The sequence below is a fragment of the Tauraco erythrolophus genome, chromosome 14, assembly GCF_009769465.1.
Source record: "Tauraco erythrolophus isolate bTauEry1 chromosome 14, bTauEry1.pri, whole genome shotgun sequence".
NCBI lineage: Eukaryota > Metazoa > Chordata > Aves > Musophagiformes > Musophagidae > Tauraco > Tauraco erythrolophus.
Genome location: NC_141478.1, coordinates 3,491,798 through 3,515,781, shown reverse-complemented (window position 1 = coordinate 3,515,781; position 23,984 = coordinate 3,491,798). Strand labels below are relative to the sequence as shown.

Below are 23,984 nucleotides of genomic sequence, written 5' to 3'. Positions count from 1 at the left end.
TGTGTTCTACAAGGGTTAAAATCGATCCAGAGTTTGGTAGAAGTTAAAAATGACATTCAATATTCCTGCTGTGCGGGTTATCCGCTTACGGCACAGTCTAATGGTGTTTGCTGCAGGGCAGCTCCGGTTAATTAGGGAGAGCAGGGAGTGGAGTGTTCCTGTCTCTGAGTCGTTCCTCTAAAGACCAGTTGGGATCAATTAGCTGCGTTTAATTGGTGTGCGACAAACAGGAGTTGAAGGTGAGCTGACAGAAACGGAGCGATGGGTATCCGTCAGTCGTAGGTGCCTTCTCCATGAGGTATGTCCGAAGGGTGGATTCGATTAGATAATATATACGTTTACGCGTAATGTTGTTCCCTGGCTGGAGATCACCCCACGACACGAGGCATCGTTTCCATCTCTCTCCCGAAGCTGCTGCATTTTCCTTATTTTTATTTCCTTTCCTTCATTTTCCTGAGAAGTTTTCAGCTGCTGTTCCAGTTTGATTTTTTTCACGAAAGACTTTAAAAAAAAATTATGTCTGGGCTCCAAGGAAAATCGTTTTTGTCAAGTTCTATTTGGGAAGAATTCCTGCCGGAATTAAAAGGCAAGAATCGCTTGAAATGCCCATGTCGAGGCGAGAGGGAGGGACTGCGTGAGCAGCCGCAGGTGCCTGGACTACATTTCCTATGATGCAACGCGGTGCGGCGAGAGGCGCGCTCCCCCTCCCAGGACTACATCTCCCATGAGGTCCCGCGCGGCCGCTGGTGCGGCGGCGGGCGCGGCGCCCCGCGCGTTGCCTGCTGGGAGCGGTAGTCCGCGGGGCGTGCGCGGTGACGGCGGGCGGCAGCGCGCTGCCGTCACTGGGGCGGCGCCGGGGCGGGGCGGGGCGCCGAGCACCGCCGCCGGTGAGGCCTAGTCGGCGGCGGAGAGAGCGGGCCGCGCCCGCGGCCGCATCATGTCCGCCTGCCACAGCTGCGCCGCCGCCGCCCGCCTGCTGGGCTCCACGCTGCCCTCCGCGCGGAGAGGTAACCGCCGTCCTCCTCTCCTCTCGCCGCGGCTCCCCGACGGGGCTGGGCCCTCTGGAGCGCGGCGGCCCCTTCCGCCTCCCTGAAGGAAGCCCCGTTCCCTATGGCCGCCGTACGGCTGTCAGCGCTCCGCGCCCCTCCAGCCCGCCGGAGCGGTGCCAGCGGGGAGCAGCCGCGCTCCTGAGGCGCTCCCTGGGGCGGACAGACGAGCCCTCCCGGCGGCCGTGCTGCGGCGCTGCGATAAGGGCTTCGCTCAGGCGACGGGTGGCTGACTCGACCTGTTGTGGTTTTTTGTTTTTTTTCTCTTAATCTTTTGCTAGTGTCACCCTGGGTGGTGCGAGGGGGCGGCCGGTGGCGTGTCAGGGTGAAGGGCAGCATTACATACCGTGAAGTTCTGGAAAACTAGCCCGCTTTGAAGTGTCTGTTGGGAAATGTAATGGGAGAATAGAGTTTATTTCGACGGAAGCGATTTTCAGCAGCAGTCGTCCAGTGTGTGTTACCCTGCAGTGTTGGTAAATGAGCTTAATTAGCTGACTGATTAAAAGCCTGCTCTTTTTGCAGCCTAAACTGGAAATATTTCTCATAAAGACTTGGGCTCAGTTAGCAAAAAGTAATTGTTTCCAACTTGGTAGAAGGGTGAGACTGTGCAAACAGCTTGCTGGAAGCTGAAGTGGAGGGACACTGAACTTTTTTACCACTATTGTCCTTTTCGTGGTGTTCTTGTGAGTAGTGAGAGTTGATACACCATGTGCTGCTCCCAAACTGTGCAGAAAATCTCTACTGCTGCCACATTTGCAACAGGGTTTTGAATGGTGATGTACTCAGCAATAGCCCGACAAGTTTGAGATGATTTATTACCTTCAAGAGATGAGTTAACTCACTGCAGTTGACTTTACATTTACATCTCTGACGTCAGCTGTGCTGAAAGGCTTAATCCAGTACTTTCAACTCCAGCCAGTCTGGCCTCCAGTAAACCCACTGAAACGATGAACTTTAAAGCACGTAACTTACTGAATTAACTTCAGGATTATCTTTTTTAAAATTTGCATGTTTTTGTCAGCACTAAGATTTGGAATGGGTATGCAAAAGAACAAGTGAGACTAAAACACAGATACAGAGTGATGAGATTATTTATGCATCAGCTTTCCACCAAAGTTCTTTAAACGAAATTGACCTTATTTTGGTGCATTTGTGTTGTTAGAGATTAAATCTTCTGCCAGGTACTTTGTTTGCCATTGCTGGTTGGTACAAACTGGAGAGTGTTCAGAGTGTATGGATCAGTCTAGTGGATCAAGTGTTGTGTGGGATAGAGAGGAGAATTTTGTCAGCCTCCCTATCGCTTCCTTGGGCAATAGATTCTTCCAAGATGTTTGAAGCTTGGCCCAAATGTCAGTATTTCTTTCCTCAAGTATCAATTAAAAGTTAATAAGGTGTAAAGGAGCCTCCTGTTATTTCTTAACACACTGATCTGAACAGCCTGGATAGATGCTGTTGCTGCCACCAACACTCTTAAGTTAGGTAAATGTCCTTTAAATTTATTGTTTCAAAAACCGTCTGAGCCCTGACTGCCAGTTGTGTGTGGGGGCAAGTCCTGCTGTGCCAGCCAGCTGTTGCATATTTGAACGTTTGTCAGGATCTGGTTCATTCAGTGGAAGTTGCCAGGTGTTGGGCTGGAATGTTGATGGCTGCTGCAAATCTGCCTCTGGGCTTATTTATGCAAGAAAGTGGTTGTGATAGCTTTCTTACTGCTTCAGTCTTTAATTGTACGATGATATTTATTACAAAAAAAATCACTTGGACTTCGTGATAAGCACAGGGACAAGGCTTTTTGCGTTTAGCCACAAGCTGATGTAATAGTAATATAGATATTTTTTTTTCCTGGTTTAGCCTATCCACACCCTTTAGAGCTTGCGTGTAGCAGGTGAGTTTAATGTTCCCAAAAGCTGTCTTTTGGGAAGTGAAGACTTTTGTGAGAGTTAATTTAATAGGAACAAAAGTGTTACAGCACGGGTTTAACGCTGCTGGCCAGCCTGGATCTGCTGCCGGTGTCCTGTCAGATGCTGGAGGTGACGCCCCACAGCTGTGGTGTTTCTGGTCGATAGATGGGCACAATGTGTGGCACTTAACCGGCTTGGTATTCGACACTCTCTGTGGTTTCATAGTTCATCCAGTACAGTTTTCAGTACGTTTTCTGTGTCTGTGCATGAAAATCTGTGATCTTTGGTCCTTGTGCAGTGCTTAGTGGTAAAACACTCGAGTTTCTGTGTTAGTGCTTCATCCTTTCTCCGTGGAATCTCCTGTATTGCAGGAGAGTTGTGTGACTTCGGGTTTTGGTCAGGGGAGGTGAAGTGGTTTTGTTCGTTGTTTTTAAATTATTTTATTTTGTTCAGAAATCTTTTCTCAGTTCCCTTTAGAAATGGTAGAACGAATCTCGATAAAGGAACCATTTATGAGGAATAAGCCCCCAAGAGAGGGAATGAATGCAGAACAACTATTGTGTTGTAAATACTCTCCGCAGCTTATTCTCTACTGACGAGTGGGCTTGGGGCACGTAGTCTGCAGAGTTCTCTGCAGATTCAATTGGAAAAGTGCAACTGCTTGCAGAACTGAGCCAGTATTTTTGTTTGCTGTGATATTTTCGTAGTTTATCCTGTGTAGTCTTAAAGTGGTATTGCTGTGTTGCAGTGGCACCCAGCAGAGGAATTTATAATTGGAAAGCACGTCGATCATTGTTCCTCCCTCACTTTTACAGACAGAAGTAAAGCTATTACAGATTTTTTAAAAGATTCCACTTTTAGGCCTGTTAAAAATAGCTGCAAGTAATTTTCAAGTTCAGGAATCTTAAGCAGGATCTAAGTTACTAAAACAACTTCAAATTTAATTTGATGCTGCGTTCTTGGTTGTGACTTTACAAAAGCCTGTGAGTGTTTTCCTGGTAAATTTAGTCTTGTCTATGACGCTTTTCTTTATTTTTCAGTTTTCCTGTTATAGTAGGAAAGTGATATTTCTTAAATGTCTCTTTGAACTAAGATTTCAGGTCTTAGTTGTCATTGTTAACTCTTTCAGAGCAAACAAACTGTGCTCATCTTGCCATTCTTACTGGCTCTCTTCTTTCTTTAGAGGAGTTTTGGGGTTTTCTATAGAATTCTCTCATCTCTAACAGTAAAACCATGTATTACCAGCACGTTTTTAATTGTCATTGTTGCTATATAGCTCTTCTGTCTGTAAGTCCCAGAATTCTTATGAAAAACACAGAGCAAGTGAGAAATTTGCCGCTTTAAATGAGAGCGAGGTATGGGATGTGGATTCCAGGCTCTTATCTGTGTTGAGAGATGTTGCAATCACAAGCAGGACACATGTTGGTTCACACCATACCTAGTCATGAAACGTAATCTTACTCGCTGTTGCAAGAGCAGACTGTGTAGTTTCTCAATGAGTTTTTTTTTTCATGTTGGCAGTAAACTGTTTCAACAAAGTTGAGATTACGTTGCGTTTACTTGTGCCTGTCTGTTAAAGGTCAGCACATGCCAAGTTTTAATTTTCCTCAGGACAACTTTCTTTGTCAAGCATTACGTCAAATTCCTGGAAACTAGTTTTTAGCAGAGTTCACAAGTGAAAACCAAATGCAGGCATGTGATCTGCGAGTCTGAGATGCGTCTTTGGTAACTTTGGCATGGTAAGGAGACACTTCAAAGGTGTCTCTGTTACTTCAGGGGTTGAATTATTTCATAATAAGTGCTGGTTGTTTATCGTTCCGAGGATCAGTTTTGTAACTGGGATGTTCATTATTTCATGACGTAAAGGGAACTCTCAACTGTCTGACATTAGAGGGCACGGAGTTACTTATGGGTCAGTTTTGAACAATCTAGGCAGCTTTCAATGAGATGAACATTAAGGGGGTGAAAACAATTTATTTTGGATAACTGAAATTTGGATGTTCAGAGTTGAGTTCTGAAGCCTTTGAGCTCCGTTTTATGTAAATCAATTCGGGGGTTTGGTGACACTGAGATTAGAACTAGAGTATTTTGAGTTGATGTGAAGAACTTGGGTACTTAACATGAATATTGCTGTTTGAACAGATTACACCTGGGGAAAACATTGGTTGGGTTCTTTAGTGATGTCCCTAAAGAATTGGATGGAAGTATGGAACAGAATATTGAAGTTGTGAGCGTTCAGCATATAGTGACAACCAAAATGCATCGCGGTCGGATGATAACGAGGTGGCTCCATCATCTGCCTGTAGTATCAGCAGAATTCTCCCTACACTGTAATGGTTCATGAAATTAAGTTTTTATTTTAACTTTTTCGTTTGTTTTTTAGGTATTACTTGTGGTCGTACACGCATCCCTGTTTTGGGAAAACTTGGGACTTTTGAAACTTGTTCTTTAAGACGAATTCCTCTTAGAAACTTTTCGGAAACACCAGCTTATTTTGCTTCAAAGGATGGTGCAAGCAAGGATGGTTCTGGTGATGGAAGCAAGGTAATCTCCACACGTTGGGTTTTTCAGTAGTTTTTATAAAACTTCTTAAATATCTGTAGTAGATTTTTTTCCTTATTCTTTACAACTCTGATCCTTCAAATTGCTACAGCTGACAGCAAAGGAAAAAAAAAAAGTATTGTGAATTTGTTACCAGATGAACCTTATAAACATCTTATAATACTTTTCTCAGGTTTATAAATCTTTTGCCTAATGTAAAGGGACCCTTGAAAACTTTGTAGGATGTTACAAATCTACAACAGGTTTCAGGATCTCGGAAAAGAGTAGTAATTGGAACTATTCTGCTTCAAAAGTGTGCTACTCCCTAGCAGGCTTTTTAAAGTGAGTCCACTTTAAAGTGTTTTTGTTTTCAGCACTGATTTGGTTGATTTATTAAGCAAGACAAGTTTGTGAGGGCACCAGCTTTATTCATGTTAGTGAATTGTAATTATTTTCATCCTAGTCTTTCTCTCTAATTGTAGTTAATAAACAGCTGCTTCAGATAAATGATTACCTGAGAATAAAACTGCTCTTTAGTCAGCAAATAAAATTTTGAGAGTTCACAAGCGATAGCTTTACCTTATTATGGCACGTTGTGAAATCTGAGGAACTGTCCAGATGACACAGGTGTGTTCCAAAGGCTCAGATTAAACTTCTTCAAAAAATATAGAAGGAAGATAAAAATTGGTAATAAGTCTTTTTTTCTTGACAAAAGCTTTTATTATTAATCAAAGTACGAAAGCATAGAACAGATATAGATTTAAAAAATGTTAATCTTGAACACCAATAAACAGGGTAACGCAGAAAGACAAGTCAGTTCCTGGCTGGGAACTATGCCTTAGAAGTAAAAAATAAAATATTTCTAAGCAATTTCTGAGATGCTTGTTTTATAGGCCATGTCTACCCTACAGCCCTCTGCCAGCATAGCTACATCTGTCAAGGACGTGAGAAGAGCTGTGGCTTCAGAAACCCTTAGAATCAACACAGTTGCCATAATGAAATTACTCTGTCTATAAGTATGATTTGTTTTTTTTCTCTGGGGTTAGAATAAATTACATTAAAATATACTATTAAAACAGTCTTGACACAGTTCAGCTTGTTATTGTTCTAGTACCAATCCATCAGTTTGGATGTAGATATGGGATGCCTCTACGTGGGCATCGAAAATTGGCAAAGCTGGGAAATGCAGGTGTGTGTACGCTTCAAAGTGCTTATATTGTGTTGCTCTAAGTTTTCAAAGCCTTTAAAAATACTGACTGTAGTTACTTTGTCCTTCAGCTGTTGCAATATTTGCCTTACTGGATTCCATAAACACACTGCTAAATGCCTAATGTAACAGCCTCATTGTTTGGGGCTAATTGTCTGGAAATCTTTTTTAGAAGTCTGTCTGGAAATCTTTTTTAGAAGTCTGTCGGTGAAGGGGGTGGTAAAAAGTCAAGCTCTGGAACCTCTGGAAAAGGAGGGAACCAGCTGCGCTGCCCGAAGTGTGGTGACTTGTGCACGCACGTGGAGACCTTTGTGTGTAAGTTTTAATGAATTCTTTCTTTTACACATAGCCACAGATGCAATTGTGTTTGTGATCCAATGTAGTCCTGATAGCCAAGTTTTAATCTGCCTAGATAAAATTGTAAAGCTTAATTTAATTGTAAAAAAAATTGTTATGCTTAGCTTGGTCACATTGACGAAAGTGTGTATTGTCTCTGTGAGTATGTTTGCCCAATTTCCTAGGATGTGTGCTGGAGCAAAATACGGTAGTGGAATTTGGATCACAGCTGTGAATACACAGTTTTAAAATAGTTTGTTACATTTTATGCAGTGAGAGAGATGCTCATGTAAACAGTCCTGCGTGTACTATAACCAAAGTGCTTATCTGCCAGAGGAATTGGTATATCACAGGTGACTTACTGGAATGGTCTTCTGTGGTGCAGTCAGATCCATAACACATTCCAGACAGCAGGCAGGAAAGTCCAACCAGAAAATCCCAAATGTATCGGGTGCCCATTGTCCAGCAGCAACAACATTTTTTTGAACTACAGTCCAAATTAGGGGCAGTTATGCTTTAGGTTCTATCAGACTTGAAGACGTTTCTCCTTATTTCAGCAGTAATGAGACCAGCCTGGAAAAGAGTCATCAGAAAGCAAATACCCATTGTCAGCTAGTGAGGCTCAAGGAGGAAGTATCAAGTCATGATCAGACTTGTGCACTAAGATGCTTAAGACAAGGTCAGGATAAACTTGTTCAGCAGTTGTTAGTATCACAGTTTGTGAAATAATGAGCAGATGTGCTGCTATTTGCTGCTGCTTGTATAAAATACTATTTAATAAAAGTGATCAAACATCATGAATTGCAAGACAATTTAATAATAACAAAATATTTGTTAGATAAAAGGATCAGTCCTCAGCTACTGTTTTTTTTTTTTTCCCCCCAGAGGTAACAAGCCCTTTTTTTTTGTTTGAAACTATAGGTAACAGGATTTCTGAAAAATTTGCCACTAGTTGATGGAAATAGAAGTGCAGTCCTGTGTGGTGTTCAATATGTTGGCCTCTCCCTGGACTAGGTGTGGTTGAAAACAGTGGGAGGATTTTTAACGTCATTTACCTTCTTATCAGATGGTTCATGAGTCGACAGACATTTTGAAACTCTCTCACTTCACTGGTGTTTGCTCCCCTTGTTACTGGAGTTTGGGCTTTTATCTGGAAATACTATTCAAGCATTGCCCCAGAGCAGAACAATCACTGTATCCCCAGAGACCAGAGATGTGATTTAGTGTATTGTCAGTGTTGTTGGGAATCTTTGAGCATGCTGGAAAACTTTCTTAGAGGGCTTGTTCATACCAGCGTTATGGGAGAAAATGTCTGGTATGTGCAATCTCAGGTTCACAAGGACTGATGCTGCGCTTGAGCTGCAGCATCGGAACGGAGCAGGTACTGTGCACAGCTTGGGACTGGGAACCCACTGTGTCCTTGGGAAAACAGCAAGGACAGCTGGTCCAATTTGTCAGAAGTGGGGAAGTCAAAATATGAGGAAGTCTGCTTAACAGGACGAGAGGGAATGGCCTCAAGTTGCGCCAGGGGAAATTTAGGTTACATATCAGGAAAAATTTCTTTCCAGAGGAGGTTGTGAAGTATTGGAACAGGCTGCCCAGGGAGGTGGTGAAGTCCCCATCCCTGGAGGTGTTTAAAAACCGTGTGGATTTGGTGTTGAGCAACATGGTTTAGGGACCCTGACAGCACAGGGTGAATGGTTGGACTCGATGATCTTGAGGGTCTCTTCCAACCAGATGATTCTGTGATTCTATGAATAATTGAATGTATCTACTTGCCTCATCCTTGCATGTTCTACTCAGGCTTTAGGATTTTACTGGATTTAAATGAAGTCATTACTGGTTCAAGCTAAGCACAGTGGCACCAGGTAATGGAGTAGAGCAGGGTTGTTTTTTTTCTTTCATCTTGAAAAACGCAGTAGTCAGTTTTCTATTAATTGTTAACTTAAAAAAAAGAAATGAAAGATTGTAATTGCTTTAATTTCTGTGAGTCATGGTCAAATTTTCTCTGGACCTGTCTCTTTCTGGTTTAGTCTGTTAACTTGAGCACGCTACTTTCCAGCCAAGTTGTTAGAATATAAAGCAGCTGGAAAACAGAAGAGCCAAGTACTAATTGTCTTGAAAACAATTTTAAAAAAGAAAACAAAAACTAGTAAGAAAAAAAAATCTATCCAGTTCTGCCCAAAATGAATGGGTTGCAGGTTCTATTAAACATGCTGTAACTTGATTTTCAGATAAGCCTTTGATGTTGCTTAGTCAGGAAAAATGATGAATTTGCTCAATTCCGGTTTGAATTACCTAACTGTAGAGCCTTAAGTAAATATCTAAAGCCAAAGGAAAATACACAATTGGCATTTGTTTCAGTTTTAAATATTAGTTTTTTCAGTAATTTTGAGAGAAGTAGGGAAATAAAATACTGCATAAAAGCCACAGTTATTAGTAAATTAATTGCTGTTGAGTGGCAGTGTGACAGGCTGGTGGTACAGTGGAGTTTGTTTTTAATGGGGCTTCACTTTGCATCTGTAAGTCTTGCACAAGGATTTGCTTGGCAATAGTTTTCCAGTAATTAACAATTAAGGAAGAATATGATGCAAACCAAAAGGAATTTTGCTTTGACACACTTTCTCAGCAGTTCCTGTACTGTTTTGAGTTGTGAGACTCGGTCTGAAAGGAGAGTTTTGTGATCAGTAAAAAGATGTGAGCCTCAGATGTAGAGTGAAATCCAAAAGCTATAAACCTGATTGACATGAGAAGCCTTATCTGGGCACTGCTCTTACTGCCTCCACCTGATGCCATCGTGTTAACTCCCACCCGCCGGAGTTCCGTGCTACTGTACGTACTTCATGGGCAATCAGCTTGTCTGCTCTCCTTTTCCCTTCTAGCAGTTTAATAATAGCCCATTATCTCAACCCTGCAAGTGTTTTTAAGATAAATCCTCTGCTTGTTTACTTCCTGTATGTATTGTGAAAACCAGGCAAGGGCAGCTCCTATGGACTTTACAAAGCTCTTTGCAACACAGCCTCTGTGATGGTGTTGCCTGAATCAAAACCACCACTTGACTTGCGTTGTACCACGCTGTAAATATTTGCAGGCACCTCAATGACAGGAAATTTGATGTGAAGGCTCTTTGCTGTGCTGTTACATTTGCTAAAGAACACAAAAAAACACACCAGTATTTAAGAATAGCAAAGTTGCCTGCGAATTTGAATGCTCAATTTTAGGGAGGTAGCAGCACTTAAACTTGGTTTCCTTGCGTTTCAGAGCAACCTTCTCAGATTTTTTTCTACATCCATGAAGTTTTGTTAGAACTCATATTGATACTTTTTTCCAGATTGCCATGTAGAGCACAGAAACCAGCCGGTTTCACAGCTGTGTTTTGATAACCATCTCCTCCCCAAGGCACCCCGTGCATCAGAGTTTCTCCGTAACCACAGACCCTATTGGTCTTGCTGAAAATTAGGAAGATCTCTAATAGCCTTCCTCTGTGCTGCTTGGAGTAATTGATCAAAATGTCTTCTACACAATTTTTCTCAGTAAATCCCGTTTTAAAGATGCACAAGAGTATTCTTACAGCCTGCTCTTTATTTTCTATTTTTTTAACCGTTCCTGTGGATCTATAAAAGGGGCAAATATTCTCATGGCTGTTTCATCCTAATAGAGCTGACTATTAGTGTTGCCTAAGGAAGGACAACAGCCTCACGGCACTGTAGTCATTAAAAATACCAGAGGTGTTTTGAGTAAGCACTGGGAGAAAGTTTGGGTTTGTTTTTTTCCTACAATATTGTTGCTAAATAATAGTTATGTCAGAGGAGGTGCATGCAAGTGCTTCTCCATGGCATTCCCATCAGACAGATAACAGTAATTTGGAATGTTGCCAGGAGAACTTTCCAGCTGTTACACAAATTTTCTTTGGAGTAGAGTTAATAAAGCTGTGACGGTCACAGTATCACGTGCTATGTTATTTTAATAATCTGCTGATCTTACTTACACAGCCATGAGGTGTGTTTAATATTAAAAAAAGAACCCTGCTCCTCTTTTGCTGATGCCAGCTCTATGGGAGGCAACAAGTTATAAATAAGCAGCTTGTTTATTGCTAGAGGTTGTTGTTCAAATCAACTGGTACTACAGTGTTCAAGCTATTTTCTGAAAATGTTTTATCATTTCAGAAGTTTAGACATTGAAGTTTTTCATGTGACTGTTTTGCTACATTTACTTTGTTTTTAATATGTTTACTCATGTATTTAAATCGGTCCTATTGCACATCATTTGCATTTGATAGTGTAGCAATATGGTCAAAATATATCTATTTGAATTACAAATTTATTCTTCTCTACTGTCTGTTTTCAATTATTTCAGCTTTGCTTTTCCGGAGGGGAAAAAAACAAACAGTGCAAGTTCTAGTTTTCAAGCTTTTGAAACCCATCTTTGCAGATAACACGATCTCTTGAGACATGGTTCACAAAGTCAAGCGGTGGGAGAGTATGGCTTTTGGAATTTGAAAGAAATCTGTTCTGCTCTTGACAGTAAAAATAAATAAGCAAAAGGTCTTGCGAAACATCAAAGTCCTGATCATCTGTTGGACACCACAGCCGCCTCTTGTTGGGATGAGCCTTTTGTGTGACCCCGCTGTGCTCCATGCCCTGGGTTTAGGTGACTCGAGCGGGCTCCGTAGTGTTCTGCAGGCAGTGGGATGCAGAGTGGGAGCTGCCACTACTGGCCTTTCTGAACCTGCCATGTGCTGTCTTTGATGTTGTGGGTTGCTTCCCTGGGCTTTAGTTTGTCCCTAACCACTGCTTTTTTTTGGCCTGCTAGTTTGAGAGTTAGGAACAATTCCTTCATAGTTAGGAGCCCTCATTAGTTTTGCATTGCTCTGAGGTGCAAAGTTTCCTCTTCTGGGTGTAGTGTGACTGAAAAAGTACATAGAATCATGGAATGGTTTGGGTTGGAAGGGACCTCAAAGACCATCCAGTTCCAACCCCCCTGCCATGGGCAGGGACACCCTCCACTACACCAGGTTGCTCAAAGTCTCATCCAACCTGGCCTTGAACACTGCCAGGGATGGGGCAGCCACAGCTTCTCTGGGCAACCTGTTCCAGTGCCTCACCACCCTCTGAGTGAAAATTTCTTCCTTATATCCTTATCTCCCCTCTTTCAGCTTAAATCCATTGCCCCTTGTCCTGTCACTACGCACCTTTGTAAAAAGTCCCTCTCCAAAAGAGATTTTTTGCTTTTTAATCCTGTGTTTGGTTGCTGCTCTGCATTGTGACTTTTTGGGCAAATTGCATTCCCTCTGTGTTAAACTTCGTAGCCCAGTGATTGCTTTTGAAGCTTCTAAGGTAACCGAAGGGGAAGTGTTGTATAACCGCAGAGGTGGCGGTTCTGTCTTACGATGAATGTTGAATGAATGCCAAGCGATTCCTCTTACCGTTTTATTTTACTTTTTCTGCAGCTTCCACCCGTTTCGTGAAGTGTGAGAAGTGTCACCATTTTTTTGTTGTCCTGTCGGAGGCAGACACGAAAAAAAGCATCATTAAAGAGCCCGAGTCAGCAGCAGAAGCTGTGAAATTGGCATTCCAGCAGAAGCCGCCGCCTCCGCCGAAAAAGGTACGGTTTTTCCTTTCACCCCAGTGTTTCCTTGTGTTACAGCATGGTGAAATGCTTTAGTTCTTATTCTGCATCAGGTGTGTAATGATCTGCTGTGGCAGAGCAGCAAACAATAAAGACGATTAGCTCAAGATTAAACCTCTGAGAGCTGTGTGACCCAGCACAGCACTGATAAAGGGAGCAAGTAGATCCAATAAAAGTACTTGGGCTTGTTTTCCTCTGGCTCTGTCTTATGACTGAAGTCCAGTACCTTCATTTTCTCCTTGTTGTGACCCTGAGGCTAACCTCAACCCTCACCAACCGTAGTATCTTTTGTTTTCTGCCGTGGCCTCATGTTCTGCACCTCAGTGTTAGCAGCTTCCTTCTGTAGCTGCAGAACCTTTTATTTGGCCTGTTTCTGGGTGAGAACTGTGGCTGATGAGCTTGTGGCCGTGACCCATCTGAAGTAATTTGGTTTCCCTCTCTGAAATAGCGAGGGAGGTTGTTGTGTTTCTCAGCTCCTAGTGGACTGTAATGGTTTCTGAGGCTGCACGTGGCCCCTGGATAGGCCTTTTCTAAGAAATCAAACATTCTGGAAATTTCTGTTCCTCTTAAAAATTTGAGTGAAAATGACAATGAGTTTAAATATTAGTAGGGGAGAGCTGCCAGACACAACATGATTGTGTAAGTGCCACGTTTTTAAGTAAACTTACCAAGAGGAATATATATTTTTTTTTTATTTTACATGTTGGATTTCTGTTTCTCAGTTCTGTAATGTTTGGTTTAGACCAAAATTCATCTTTGGTGCAATGTACTATTTTTTCTTTGCTGCTGATGATTTAGAAGTGTTACTAAGACTGAGTTATTTTTCAGATTTATAACTACCTCGACAAATACGTTGTTGGTCAGTGTTTTGCCAAGAAGGTGCTTTCAGTTGCTGTGTACAATCATTACAAGAGAATCTACAATAATATCCCAGCTAACCTGAGGCAGCAAGCAGAAGTTGAAAAGCAGACTTCTTTAACCCCAAGAGGTTTGTGTGATGCTTGGTATTTTTCTGGTCAAATAAAACCATTTCAGGGCCCTAACTTAAGAAACCCGAGAAGGGTTTTACCTAGACACTAGATGTTCTGTAATTGAAATGATCTAAAATGATGATCTACTTGAGGATATGGTTTAATGGGGATTAGGGATGGTTGGACTCGATGATCTATAAGGTCTTTTCCAACCTAGAAATCTATGAATCTATGAATAAAAGAATTTCTGTTAAATTGAATTTTCACTGTATGTGAACTTCTGTGATTTATTTAAACAGTAGTCCTGGTTTATGATGCCATGGGTATTGCCTCATGTATTAAAGGTTTAGCATTTTTTATTGGCACATGTTATTAGGCATTCTCCTTTAACTTTAGAAAGAAAAACTTAGGAGGCTCATTTTATAATCTCCTTTACTGCTTAATGGTAAATCTGCTGCTTGATCTGCAAGCAACAATGCAGATCATGGAGACGATGTTTTGCATAGTGAATTTGAGGAATAGCTGACTTTTGAACCTCGCTTGCTGCACTTGGCAGCATCTCCTGGTCACCATAGTATTGTTCCATATCCAGCAGGTGTAGATGGAGTTACTCTTGGCAGTACTTTTGCTACTGAGTAAGTGTGTAACTATGTTGATCTAATTTATTTTTGGAAGTAGGATTAAGTTACTGACTCTGATTCAAAGTGTACCTTGATTTTTTTTTTTTGTTTTGTTTTGTTCTGTCTTGCAATGAATAGTATGCTAAGCAAACAGAAGTTGTCTTTGTTTTTTGAATTTACATAAAGTAGTGTTTTAATTGAGGAGGAAACATTAGTAGCACTGTTCTGGTAATGGTAGGAGAGCAGTTGTCTACCTGGCACAGGGAAGTTCCTGACCCTCCACAGGAAGATAAAATTGTCCACACCCAGAGGGACTGGCAGTGAACATTTATAATGGATAGTACTTTGAAATATGTGAAATCTTACATTGCAACTCTTGGATATAAATGTGAGAGTTTAAGGAAGCCTTTTCAAAACAAAATGATATTGCAGCATTTTTTTTTCCCCTTGTATAAGTGGTTTTAAAATGAAAACCTGATCAGAGGTAATAGATTGATACTGTTTTAAGTAGCAGAAAGCTTACTGTCCTTCTAAAAGCTTGCGAGTTGGGTTTTGAGTTAATTTTGACAGCAATAAAAGCTAATTCATATGGGAATCTCTTGTTAGAAATACATTAGTGCACAGTGCTGAGATGTATTCAGAAGAGGGCAAGAGGTGGAGAATTTATAAGCTTTTATAAACTTATTTTTTATTACTGTTTTCATCCTCTCTCTTAGAATTAGAAATCAGAAGACGGGAGGATGAGTACAGATTTACAAGTAAGTGAACTCTCTCCTCGTGTCCTCCTCTGCAATATCTACTCTTTGGATGTTGATGTAGAAGAGTGTTTAGTGACCACTAGTCTGAAACGCTGGGTAGAATCCTGTTTGCTTTTCTTCTACAAGTAAATTTGATTGATGGCATTGAGCGTGTTTTTAAGAGGTGACTAGGATCTGAGTCTTTATCTAGTTCTAGGTAGGAAAGCAAATAAAATTTAAAGATACCTTCTATGAAGTCGGTTAAATAATTATTTATCCTTACAGTTGTCCTCAATAGAACGAGTGGAAATTGAGATTTATTTGTAACTTAGAACTGAGGTCTGATTACATTGATAATGCCACACAAGATACGATGGGAGGCAGATATTAAGGGAAGGCAGGCAGCTGTTTTCTGCAGGGTCTTTGTACTCTTGATAGGCACCGTCACCTTGAACCTTAAAATGCCTTTTTTTTCCTCCTTAATCTGAATAAGGTCAGGCATGTTTGTTTTCAGTCCACCAGAGTTCTGACTATTGACCTTCTCCCTTAGTCTAGTGTGGATCAATTTGTAATCCCAGTTATGCCTCTTCAAACCAGTTTTCTTAATCTTCAGTATTCTACCCTGGAAACCAATTGCAACTCTAGCACTCTGAAAAAAGGAAATCCAACTCAATCTCTGTGTCCATGTGTAGAAACACAACCTGTAATAACTGATCTAAGACAAATTTTTAAGTCTTGAGAGTAGACTTGTGTGTTGCTTTTGTATTGTTATAGTGTACCAGATCTTCTGCTCTTTCATCAGATCAAAAGTTTGTATTGATTTCTTTTCGTGTTAAAAATAAAAAATTACTGTTAAAACGAGTCCATTTGTAAGGACTGAAAATTTCTCTTGTTTCAGTGTAGAGAAATATTTTTAGATAATCCACTGTACCATTGGAAATTATTTTCATATATGTAAATACGTGCTTGTGCAAAAATACAAAAGGAGCTCGTGTTTTTGTGGTAATTGTGCTGTGTTTCTGTTGCAGTCCTATCTGTAAACTTCTGTACAGATAGAATTGCAGGTTTTCAGAACCAAACAGAAGAATCAAGGTTTTTATTGTGTGTTTAAGGTAATGGCAGACCTTGTCAGTGCTCAAACAGTGCTGTTACTGTTCTCTTCAGAACTACTGCAGATTGCTGGAATCAGTCCACACGGTAATGCTTTAGGAGCATCGATGCAGCAACAAATGAACCAGCAGATACCTCAGGAAAAACGGGGAGGAGAAGTACTAGATTCACCCAATGATGACATAAAACTTGAAAAAAGTAACATTTTGCTGCTTGGACCAACTGGATCAGGTATACAGCTGTGTGGTTTTTATAAGCGTCAGATTTTTTCTTAGAATTAATTGTTAGTGAGTCATTTCTCTCCTTTGAAACTATTCAAATTTGGTGTATAAAAAGCTAACTCTGAATTCCGAACTGGGATTTTTTGCTTTTATGCCGTGGTAACAAGCCGAGCTAAATGGCCTTAAAAAGAAAGGAGGTGGTAATGTGGTGTGGTGTTTTGTTTGGTTTTTTTAATGTCTATATTATTTACTGACTAGTTAAAAGGTACAAGTTTCACTAGGCTGAGATAAAATGCATTTAAAGTTTCTCTGCTTTAGATGGCAAGTTGAGATGCTGTGGTTAGTGTTGCTTCACATCTGGGACAGATCAGTTACTGGGGGCTTAAAAGAGATTATATTTGTGTGTTCATGAAAAGTGGGAGTGTTTGTACTGAAGTGTGATAAGTATTTTGCAGACTATGTGGTAGAACATTCACTGAATATTTTAATTTTGTTTCTTTCCAACTTCAAAGCAGGAGCAATTGGACTTTGCTCTGCAGCATGAGTGTCTGCAAAAGGCTACTGCTTTATTTAATCTTTAATCGATGCAAGTACATGGATTTTGGTTTATATATTGTGTGACATTTTATTTGTGATACTGTATGCATTTCAGTCTGCCCCAAATGTGTGGTATTAGTCTAATTCAGAGATATAACTCACCCAACATAAAAACCACTGTGTATGAAAACTGACTCCCTTGGAAAATACATGAATATATGAACATGCTGGCATCATTCAAAATGTCTAATGACAGTAATGATGGTCCTGTGGTAAATACTTAGGTCTGTGTGCTCTAGAGAAATGTATGGCAGATATAACGTTCAGTTTTTATTTTATCAGGTAAAACCTTGCTGGCTCAGACTCTGGCTAAATGCCTAGATGTACCTTTTGCCATCTGCGATTGTACTACCTTGACTCAAGCCGGCTATGTTGGAGAAGACATTGAGTCTGTCATTGCAAAACTCCTGCAAGATGCCAACTACAATGTAGAAAAAGCTCAGCAAGGTAAACTTTGACAGTATGTTTCCTGAAGTTCATTCTTAGGTTGTGTTAATCTTGGCTAAGTGCTCCAAGCTGTGAGACCGCCAGTATTTGTGTAATTTATATTCCTGTTGCACGTACCTGAATTTTAAAAGTTTAAATCAGAAATGATAAACCTGAAAAGAGCTCTAAGCGTATCTTGTAGTTTTTGTTCTTGTCCATAGTTGGACAAGATCACACATGTTATTGCAGTCTACAGTACAGAAGGAGAACAGATTGCTGCTATCTGAAATTATGTTGTTTCCTATGTGTACGTTCTTGCTTCTCTTAAAAAGTGGAGCCTTCCTTAAATCCATTTTCTGTAACTGCAGGAATTGTTTTTCTGGATGAAGTAGATAAGATTGGCAGCGTTCCTGGTATCCATCAGTTACGGGATGTTGGAGGAGAAGGTGTTCAACAAGTAAGTACTTCCGTGGGGTGATGTTACTTCGTAGGTGAGTCTACGTATCATCCTGCTGTATGTCAAACAGCACGGGAGTGTACAGAGTCTTCAGCTCCTTAATTACCAGCCTTTGAAGCACTTACCTTTCCTCTTTGCTTTCTTCATTCCAATAAATCTCAAAAGCAACTCGAGACTGCTTTGTAGAAATGTTTTAATTTAAAAAAATCTTTGCACTATCCAGACAGCAAGTTGCATAATACAGGCAAGAATAGATAACGTTTTCCTTTTTTAACAAAACCCTTAAAGTGACTCATTTCTACATGCAGCTTATGTGCGTGGGAGTCCCAAACAAAGATCTGTGTCCACTCTTGAGTGGGGTTGTTTGTCTTGTATGGAAAGCTGATCTCTGTAGACACACACTACTACTATAAAGTCTTAAAGGATTAAAAACGTAAAAATACATCTGTGAAAGTAAACACAGTATAGTGTGTGTTTTTATATGATACTATACAGTGGAATTTTATATTGCTTATTTCTTCTTTCCTTCTTAGGGCTTGTTAAAATTACTAGAAGGCACAATAGTAAATGTTCCAGAAAAGAATTCTCGTAAACTACGTGGAGAAACGGTGCAGGTTGACACAACAAACATCCTCTTTGTAGCTTCTGGTGCTTTTAATGGTCTTGACAGAATTATCAGCAGGAGGAAAAATGAAAAAGTGAGTACATCAGGCTGTATTTGAACTGAAAAATGATTATCTTAATTACTGACTCTTAAAGGTCTTGCAATATTTGTAAACCCACTAAGTTTGTAGAGCAGTGTTTTTCCATCTGAAAAGCCTAAGAAAGCAAAGGACAAGCATATCGTTAGGAGGTTTAAATAGCTTGCAGTGTTCTCTGCTTTCACAGTGAAATTTTTAGTAGATGCAAATAGGAAAAAAACAGGGGCAGAAGAAAGGTTGAAAGCTGTTAGTAGAGGACTTGCTGTCCATACTTAAGTGGTAAACTTTTTACATTGTTGTCATGTCCTGTGTTTCTTAAAAACAGAATATGTGAAACGGTTCTAGCAATTATGATAGGATTTTGTTTTCAGTTACAGTGTACCAAGTATGAAACTGAGAAAAAGCTTTTTTCTACTGATATCCAAAGGTTTACTGTTGATACTCAGGTAGTTTGAGCAAATGGTGCTAAAAGCTATCATCATCTTAAAATACCTAGTCGTGCAGTTCACTGGTTTTGTATTAATGTCTGGGGACAGAGTTCCTCTTCCTGCAGCTTTCTGACAAAGTGTGTGCCCTGTTTCTAACAGGGGAGTGACTGAAATCCAAATTACTGTTTAGGATAATTCACATAGCTTTTCGTGCAAGCGTTCTTGTATGCATTCACCGTTTTTCGTGTCACTGGTATTTGTAAACGTGTTGGGACATGTTACTCACCTTTTTTTATTTTAAGAAAAACTTACTCGTATTTGGTCTAATGTGTTGATACCCGACTGAGGTAATTCAATGTTATAAGAAATTGATTTTGTGCGGGGTGTCTCAATTTTACTGGAAATAATTCCTTGCGCTTGAATTAATATGTAATGACATAGTCACACCAGATTTTTTTTATCCACATGGAATATGATTCAGTTACATGAAGAAGACCTAACTATTACAGTTCTGTAAACATAACACTTTTTTTTTTTTTTCAGTATCTAGGATTTGGGACACCATCTAACATGGGAAAAGGCAGAAGGGCTGCAGCAGCAGCTGATCTTGCAAATATAAGTGGAGAGTCCGATCCACATGAAGATATTGAAGAAAAGGATCGTCTGCTGCGTCACGTGGAAGCCCGAGATCTCATTGAGTTTGGCATGATTCCGGAGTTTGTGGGACGTTTGCCCGTCGTGGTTCCTCTGCACAGCCTGGATGAGAAAACCCTTGTACGGATCCTTACTGAGCCACGAAACGCTGTGGTTCCTCAGTACCAGGCGCTATTCAGCATGGATAAGGTTTGAGTTTTTATTTTTATTCTTGTTTATGAAAACTGTGTTAGAGCGATATGAAGTATCAGTTAAAATTACTTCTTCCCCCTCCATGTGCAGCTCCTCACTCTGAAAAAAGAGCTAACTCGTTGAAACCTGACTGCTTTAGATTGCTGACCGTTCTTATGGGGCGAGTAATCTGGAAGTAGTTGAGCTGCTCTTCATGTTCACATGCAAATGAACATCAGAGACCTTGCCTAGCAGGCATCAAAAGCCACTTCATGTGCTGTAGAGGTACTTGTAGTAGTTGTAGGTAAAGGGACAGAGTCAATACTGGTAACATTAGTGAAAAACAAAGCACAGCTGCAGCTTTATGTATGCAGCTTAAATGCTAAATGTTCTGGTCTATAACAAAAAAATCACTACTGTTTGCTATTTTCATTAACACACTGTTGCTCTCAACGCACTGTTGAGTTATAAATGGAATAATTAACTAAACTTACTGCTTTTCTTTATGTAGTGTGAATTAAATGTAACTGAAGATGCATTGAAGGCTATAGCCAGACTGGCTCTGGACAGAAAAACTGGTGCAAGAGGGCTTCGATCTATAATGGTGAGTAAACTAAGTCTGGTATTGAGTGAAGGAAGTTACCTACGTGTGTGTGTATGGACTTCATCTTGACAATTCTCAGTCAAAACCTCACTTAGTTCTGGGTCTTATATGGGTAGAGTCGGTCTCTCTCTAAAACTGTGGATATTTGGAGATCTTCCAAGAAAACTCTGAGCTCTGAAAATCATTTGCTAACCATACCGTTAAGTAGAAGAGGGCTACAGAAATACTTGCTTCCCTTTATTTTCTTGTAGGAAAAGCTGTTGCTGGAGCCCATGTTTGAAGTGCCCAATTCTGACATCGTATGCGTGGAGGTTGACAAAGATGTTGTAGAAGGCAAAAAGGAGCCAGGATACGTTAGGTAAAACCGTAACGGAAGTCTGGGAACAGATGAGTAGTACAGCTAGACAGGTATTCCGATGTTTGCTGTAGGAACAAGCCTGTGAACACAAACCCATGCATACAACCGAAACAGGATCCAGTTCTCTGTGTACTGTACGCACCTGAACTAATGCCTATTCTGTCCTAGAGACTTTGGGTTTATATTGCTCTATTTTTTTAAATAGAAATTTAAAAATAAACTTCTATATAAAGTTACTTGAAGCGTTTCCTGTGTGTGTATACTTGTAGAAATAGAAGTAATCTATAAACATCAGAAGCTAACAGTAAAAATCTGACGTTTAATTGTGACTGTACTGAAGTTTCTGAAACAGAACTTTTTTTCCTTCCTCCTCCTACTTTCTACCACTGAGGTGGTTGGGTTTTTTTATGCAAGCTCCAGACTGCTGCAATTTCCTTATCCGTTGCTGTTGCAGCAGTGGAGAGCCACAAAGGCACATCTATTGATTTGCTGAACTCCTGTTAAAACAATCAATTTCATGTTGTAAAGATCGTATTATGGTAATGATGTGGTAGAACATCGAAAGCACTGGGCGAATCTGGATTTAAAAAAAAAATAAATCTTAATTTTAGTGAGCAAAGGATGGAGTGGAGAGGAGATGGGTCAGATTAAAAAACATAGGCCTGAAATTTAGGAACTGTGGCTTGGTTTCCACCTCTGACAACTTTTTGGAGTATGTGCTTTGTATTCATCTGTGTGTGTGCCTGAAGCTTGCCTCAGCACACCTGGTGTCTCCAGGGGAATGACTGGAGTGGACAATACTGCTCGTAAAGCAATGGTTGCTTTACGTTATTTTTGTAGAGCACCAACACCCATGTTTGCTGAAAATTTACTGATTAAATCAGAATTTACTGATTAAATCAAACGACTCTACTGAAAACCAAAAGACTGTTGAAGTCAGTAACGAGACCGCGTGCTGGTAGCAGTGTAAATCTGCACAGCAGCCCCATTTTCAGGTGAGAGTGTCATTTAGCAGATGGGTGTTTGTCACGACGTTCGTCACTGGGGCACTTTGCAGGTGGCGCATTTACCAGAAGCTCCGGAAACTTTCTCCGTTCTTGTCCTCAATTTCTAAAGTATCTGATCAGTTCGTTTTAATTATAGGGCTCCCACTAAAGATTCATCTGAGGAAGAGTACGACTCTGGCGTTGAAGAGGAAGGCTGGCCTCGACAAGCAGATGCTGCAAACCATTAAATACTGTCGGAACACTCGCCCGCATCAAGCGCACGTGGTTATTTCCTTACGATTGCCTCTGGCTTCAGTCTGATACTAAAGGCATTGGATCTATTCCGAATTCGATACCTGATGAGGAACTCTGTTTGATAAATCAGATCGTGTATCTTACCGCAACATCACATTGATTTATTGGATGGACATTGTGTGGACTGGGCTGGCATAATGTTCAAATATGAATTGTATATTACACTTGTTCAATTAAAACGTATAGCAATTCTAGCAGCGCCTGGATTGCTCTTCCTAGAAACTAAACCAGCAATGCAGGTGCTGCCAATAGTTAGATTTTACAATAACGTTACTCTACAAATGGGAAATCAAGATTAATAATTAGTAGAAGGTGAAGAAACTATTAGCTCCTCGTACGACTCGCAGGGGGTTGCGTTCAGGTCAGTGTTAGATTTCTGCTGGTGTTGGAAACTCGATGGGTGCTGGGGTGACTTGTTACATTGACGGGGGAAGGAAGCCCTTGCAACAGGATTTTGGAAAAAATGGGACACACTATGACGCTGCTGGGAGATTTTGCTAAAACATGGCACTAGCTTGTTACAGTAATTTGAGTCTGATATCAAATAATATCTTTTCCTTCACCTCTCCGTTAGGAGTAAGCTTCGGTCACCTTGAATACTGTGAAAGAAGGTGAAGCCAGTAATTTGCTCGTTCTTCCAGAAGGGTAACCAGGATTTCTAGGAAGTGGTAAGCCATCCGAATTTGGACGAGAAGTCGACATAAATTTTTAAATATTAATGTTCTAATATAGTACACTTTGTTTAACGTATTGGAACTATCATGCATCAATTTTTTGGTGCCAGATACTTGCCCAACCTGTCTTATAATGTTAAGAAATGAAAGAAGTAAATGTATAATATTTTTGATGTAATCAGTAGCGATTGCTCACATGACACAGCGCTTTTTAAGTTATACGCTCAAATGCTAGATGCATCTTGTGGTTTCGTCTTCGATTTTTAGTCTCACAGCAAAGAGATCCTCCCTCTTCTGTTCTATACCGAAATTAATTCAATCCTTTAGGAAAAGTCTTTGTAAACACGCTAAGGGATCTGTGCTTTCGATTTGTTTCGGGAATTAAAATCGTCACAACTTTTTGTCCTTCAGTGATACCTGGACTTAAGTGTTACTGACCCTTTTTTCTAAAATTTAAATTGACACTATTTAAATAAAATTTCCTTCATTCTTTCCAGTCTTGTGGATGTTTTAGGACAGAAAAGGATACTGCAGATGCGTTGACCCTATTTTTGTTGATTTTTGTCATGTAAATTTTCTGTAATACTTGTGTTCTTACCTAGAAGCAGTGTGACATGCAGCTGTAGCCAGATGCAACAGATGCTTCCCTTAGGATTTCAGGTGGTTTTTGGGTTAAATGACCTACTAATGGTTCAGAAAAAGCTGCCTTTGGAGTTGAGGGTATTTCTAGGAGCAGCTTAGTCCCCTCCAAATGGGAATCTGTGGTGAACTATCTGTAACTGCATCCTCACTTTTTGTAGAGTGAAAAAAAAAAAAAAAAGCTTTTAATTCTGAATCCTTTAATTCAAATCCTTTTTTAAATGGATTGAGGAAAAAACCCAACATTTTAGGTGAAACTGTTGAACAACTTAGTTTTGAAAGTTGTTTGGAATTATGTAACCAAGAACTGTTTTTAAGGAAACAAAATGCTGTGTAACTACAGTTTGTACTTCACCTCTGGCGTTTGAATAAAACAAAGCGAATATTCAAGCAGTGGAGAGTCGTCATCCCTGACGTCATCCCCAGAAATTTTCAAGTTTATGGGTATTGGGAGCTTTTCAGGATTATTTTTTTGGTTTTAAGTGGATCTGTATGAAAGAAGAAAAAAAAGGTGGCATGGCAGCCGTGGGGGGCACGAATTCTCCGGCCCCTTTGTAGGGGCGGGTGGGGGGGACCGGGAGCGGGACCGGGAGCGGGACCGGGACGCGGGTCCTCCGCGCCGCCAGGGGGCGCTGCGGCGCGGGCGGCGGCCGTGGGCC

General features: G+C 40.6%; 1 protein-coding gene across 2 annotated transcripts; it reads left to right on the top strand.

Moving 5' to 3' along the window:
• The first annotated feature begins 937 nt into the window (after positions 1-937).
• On the top strand, positions 938-23,715 carry CLPX (caseinolytic mitochondrial matrix peptidase chaperone subunit X). 2 transcript variants are annotated; one of them, XM_086620273.1, is made up of 14 exons: positions 938-1,007; positions 5,328-5,488; positions 6,890-7,007; positions 12,478-12,632; positions 13,485-13,644; positions 14,964-15,005; positions 16,149-16,325; positions 17,195-17,359; positions 17,707-17,795; positions 18,329-18,493; positions 19,468-19,767; positions 20,261-20,353; positions 20,605-20,711; positions 21,855-23,715. In XM_086620273.1, exons 1-14 carry the CDS (start codon positions 938-940, stop codon positions 21,943-21,945), a joined length of 1,893 nt encoding a protein of 630 aa, XP_086476399.1. In that variant the 3' UTR covers positions 21,946-23,715. The 2 variants fall into 2 exon arrangements, with proteins under 2 accessions (XP_086476399.1, XP_086476400.1); XM_086620274.1 differs by lacking the exon at positions 14,964-15,005.
• Positions 23,716-23,984: the final 269 nt, after the last annotated feature.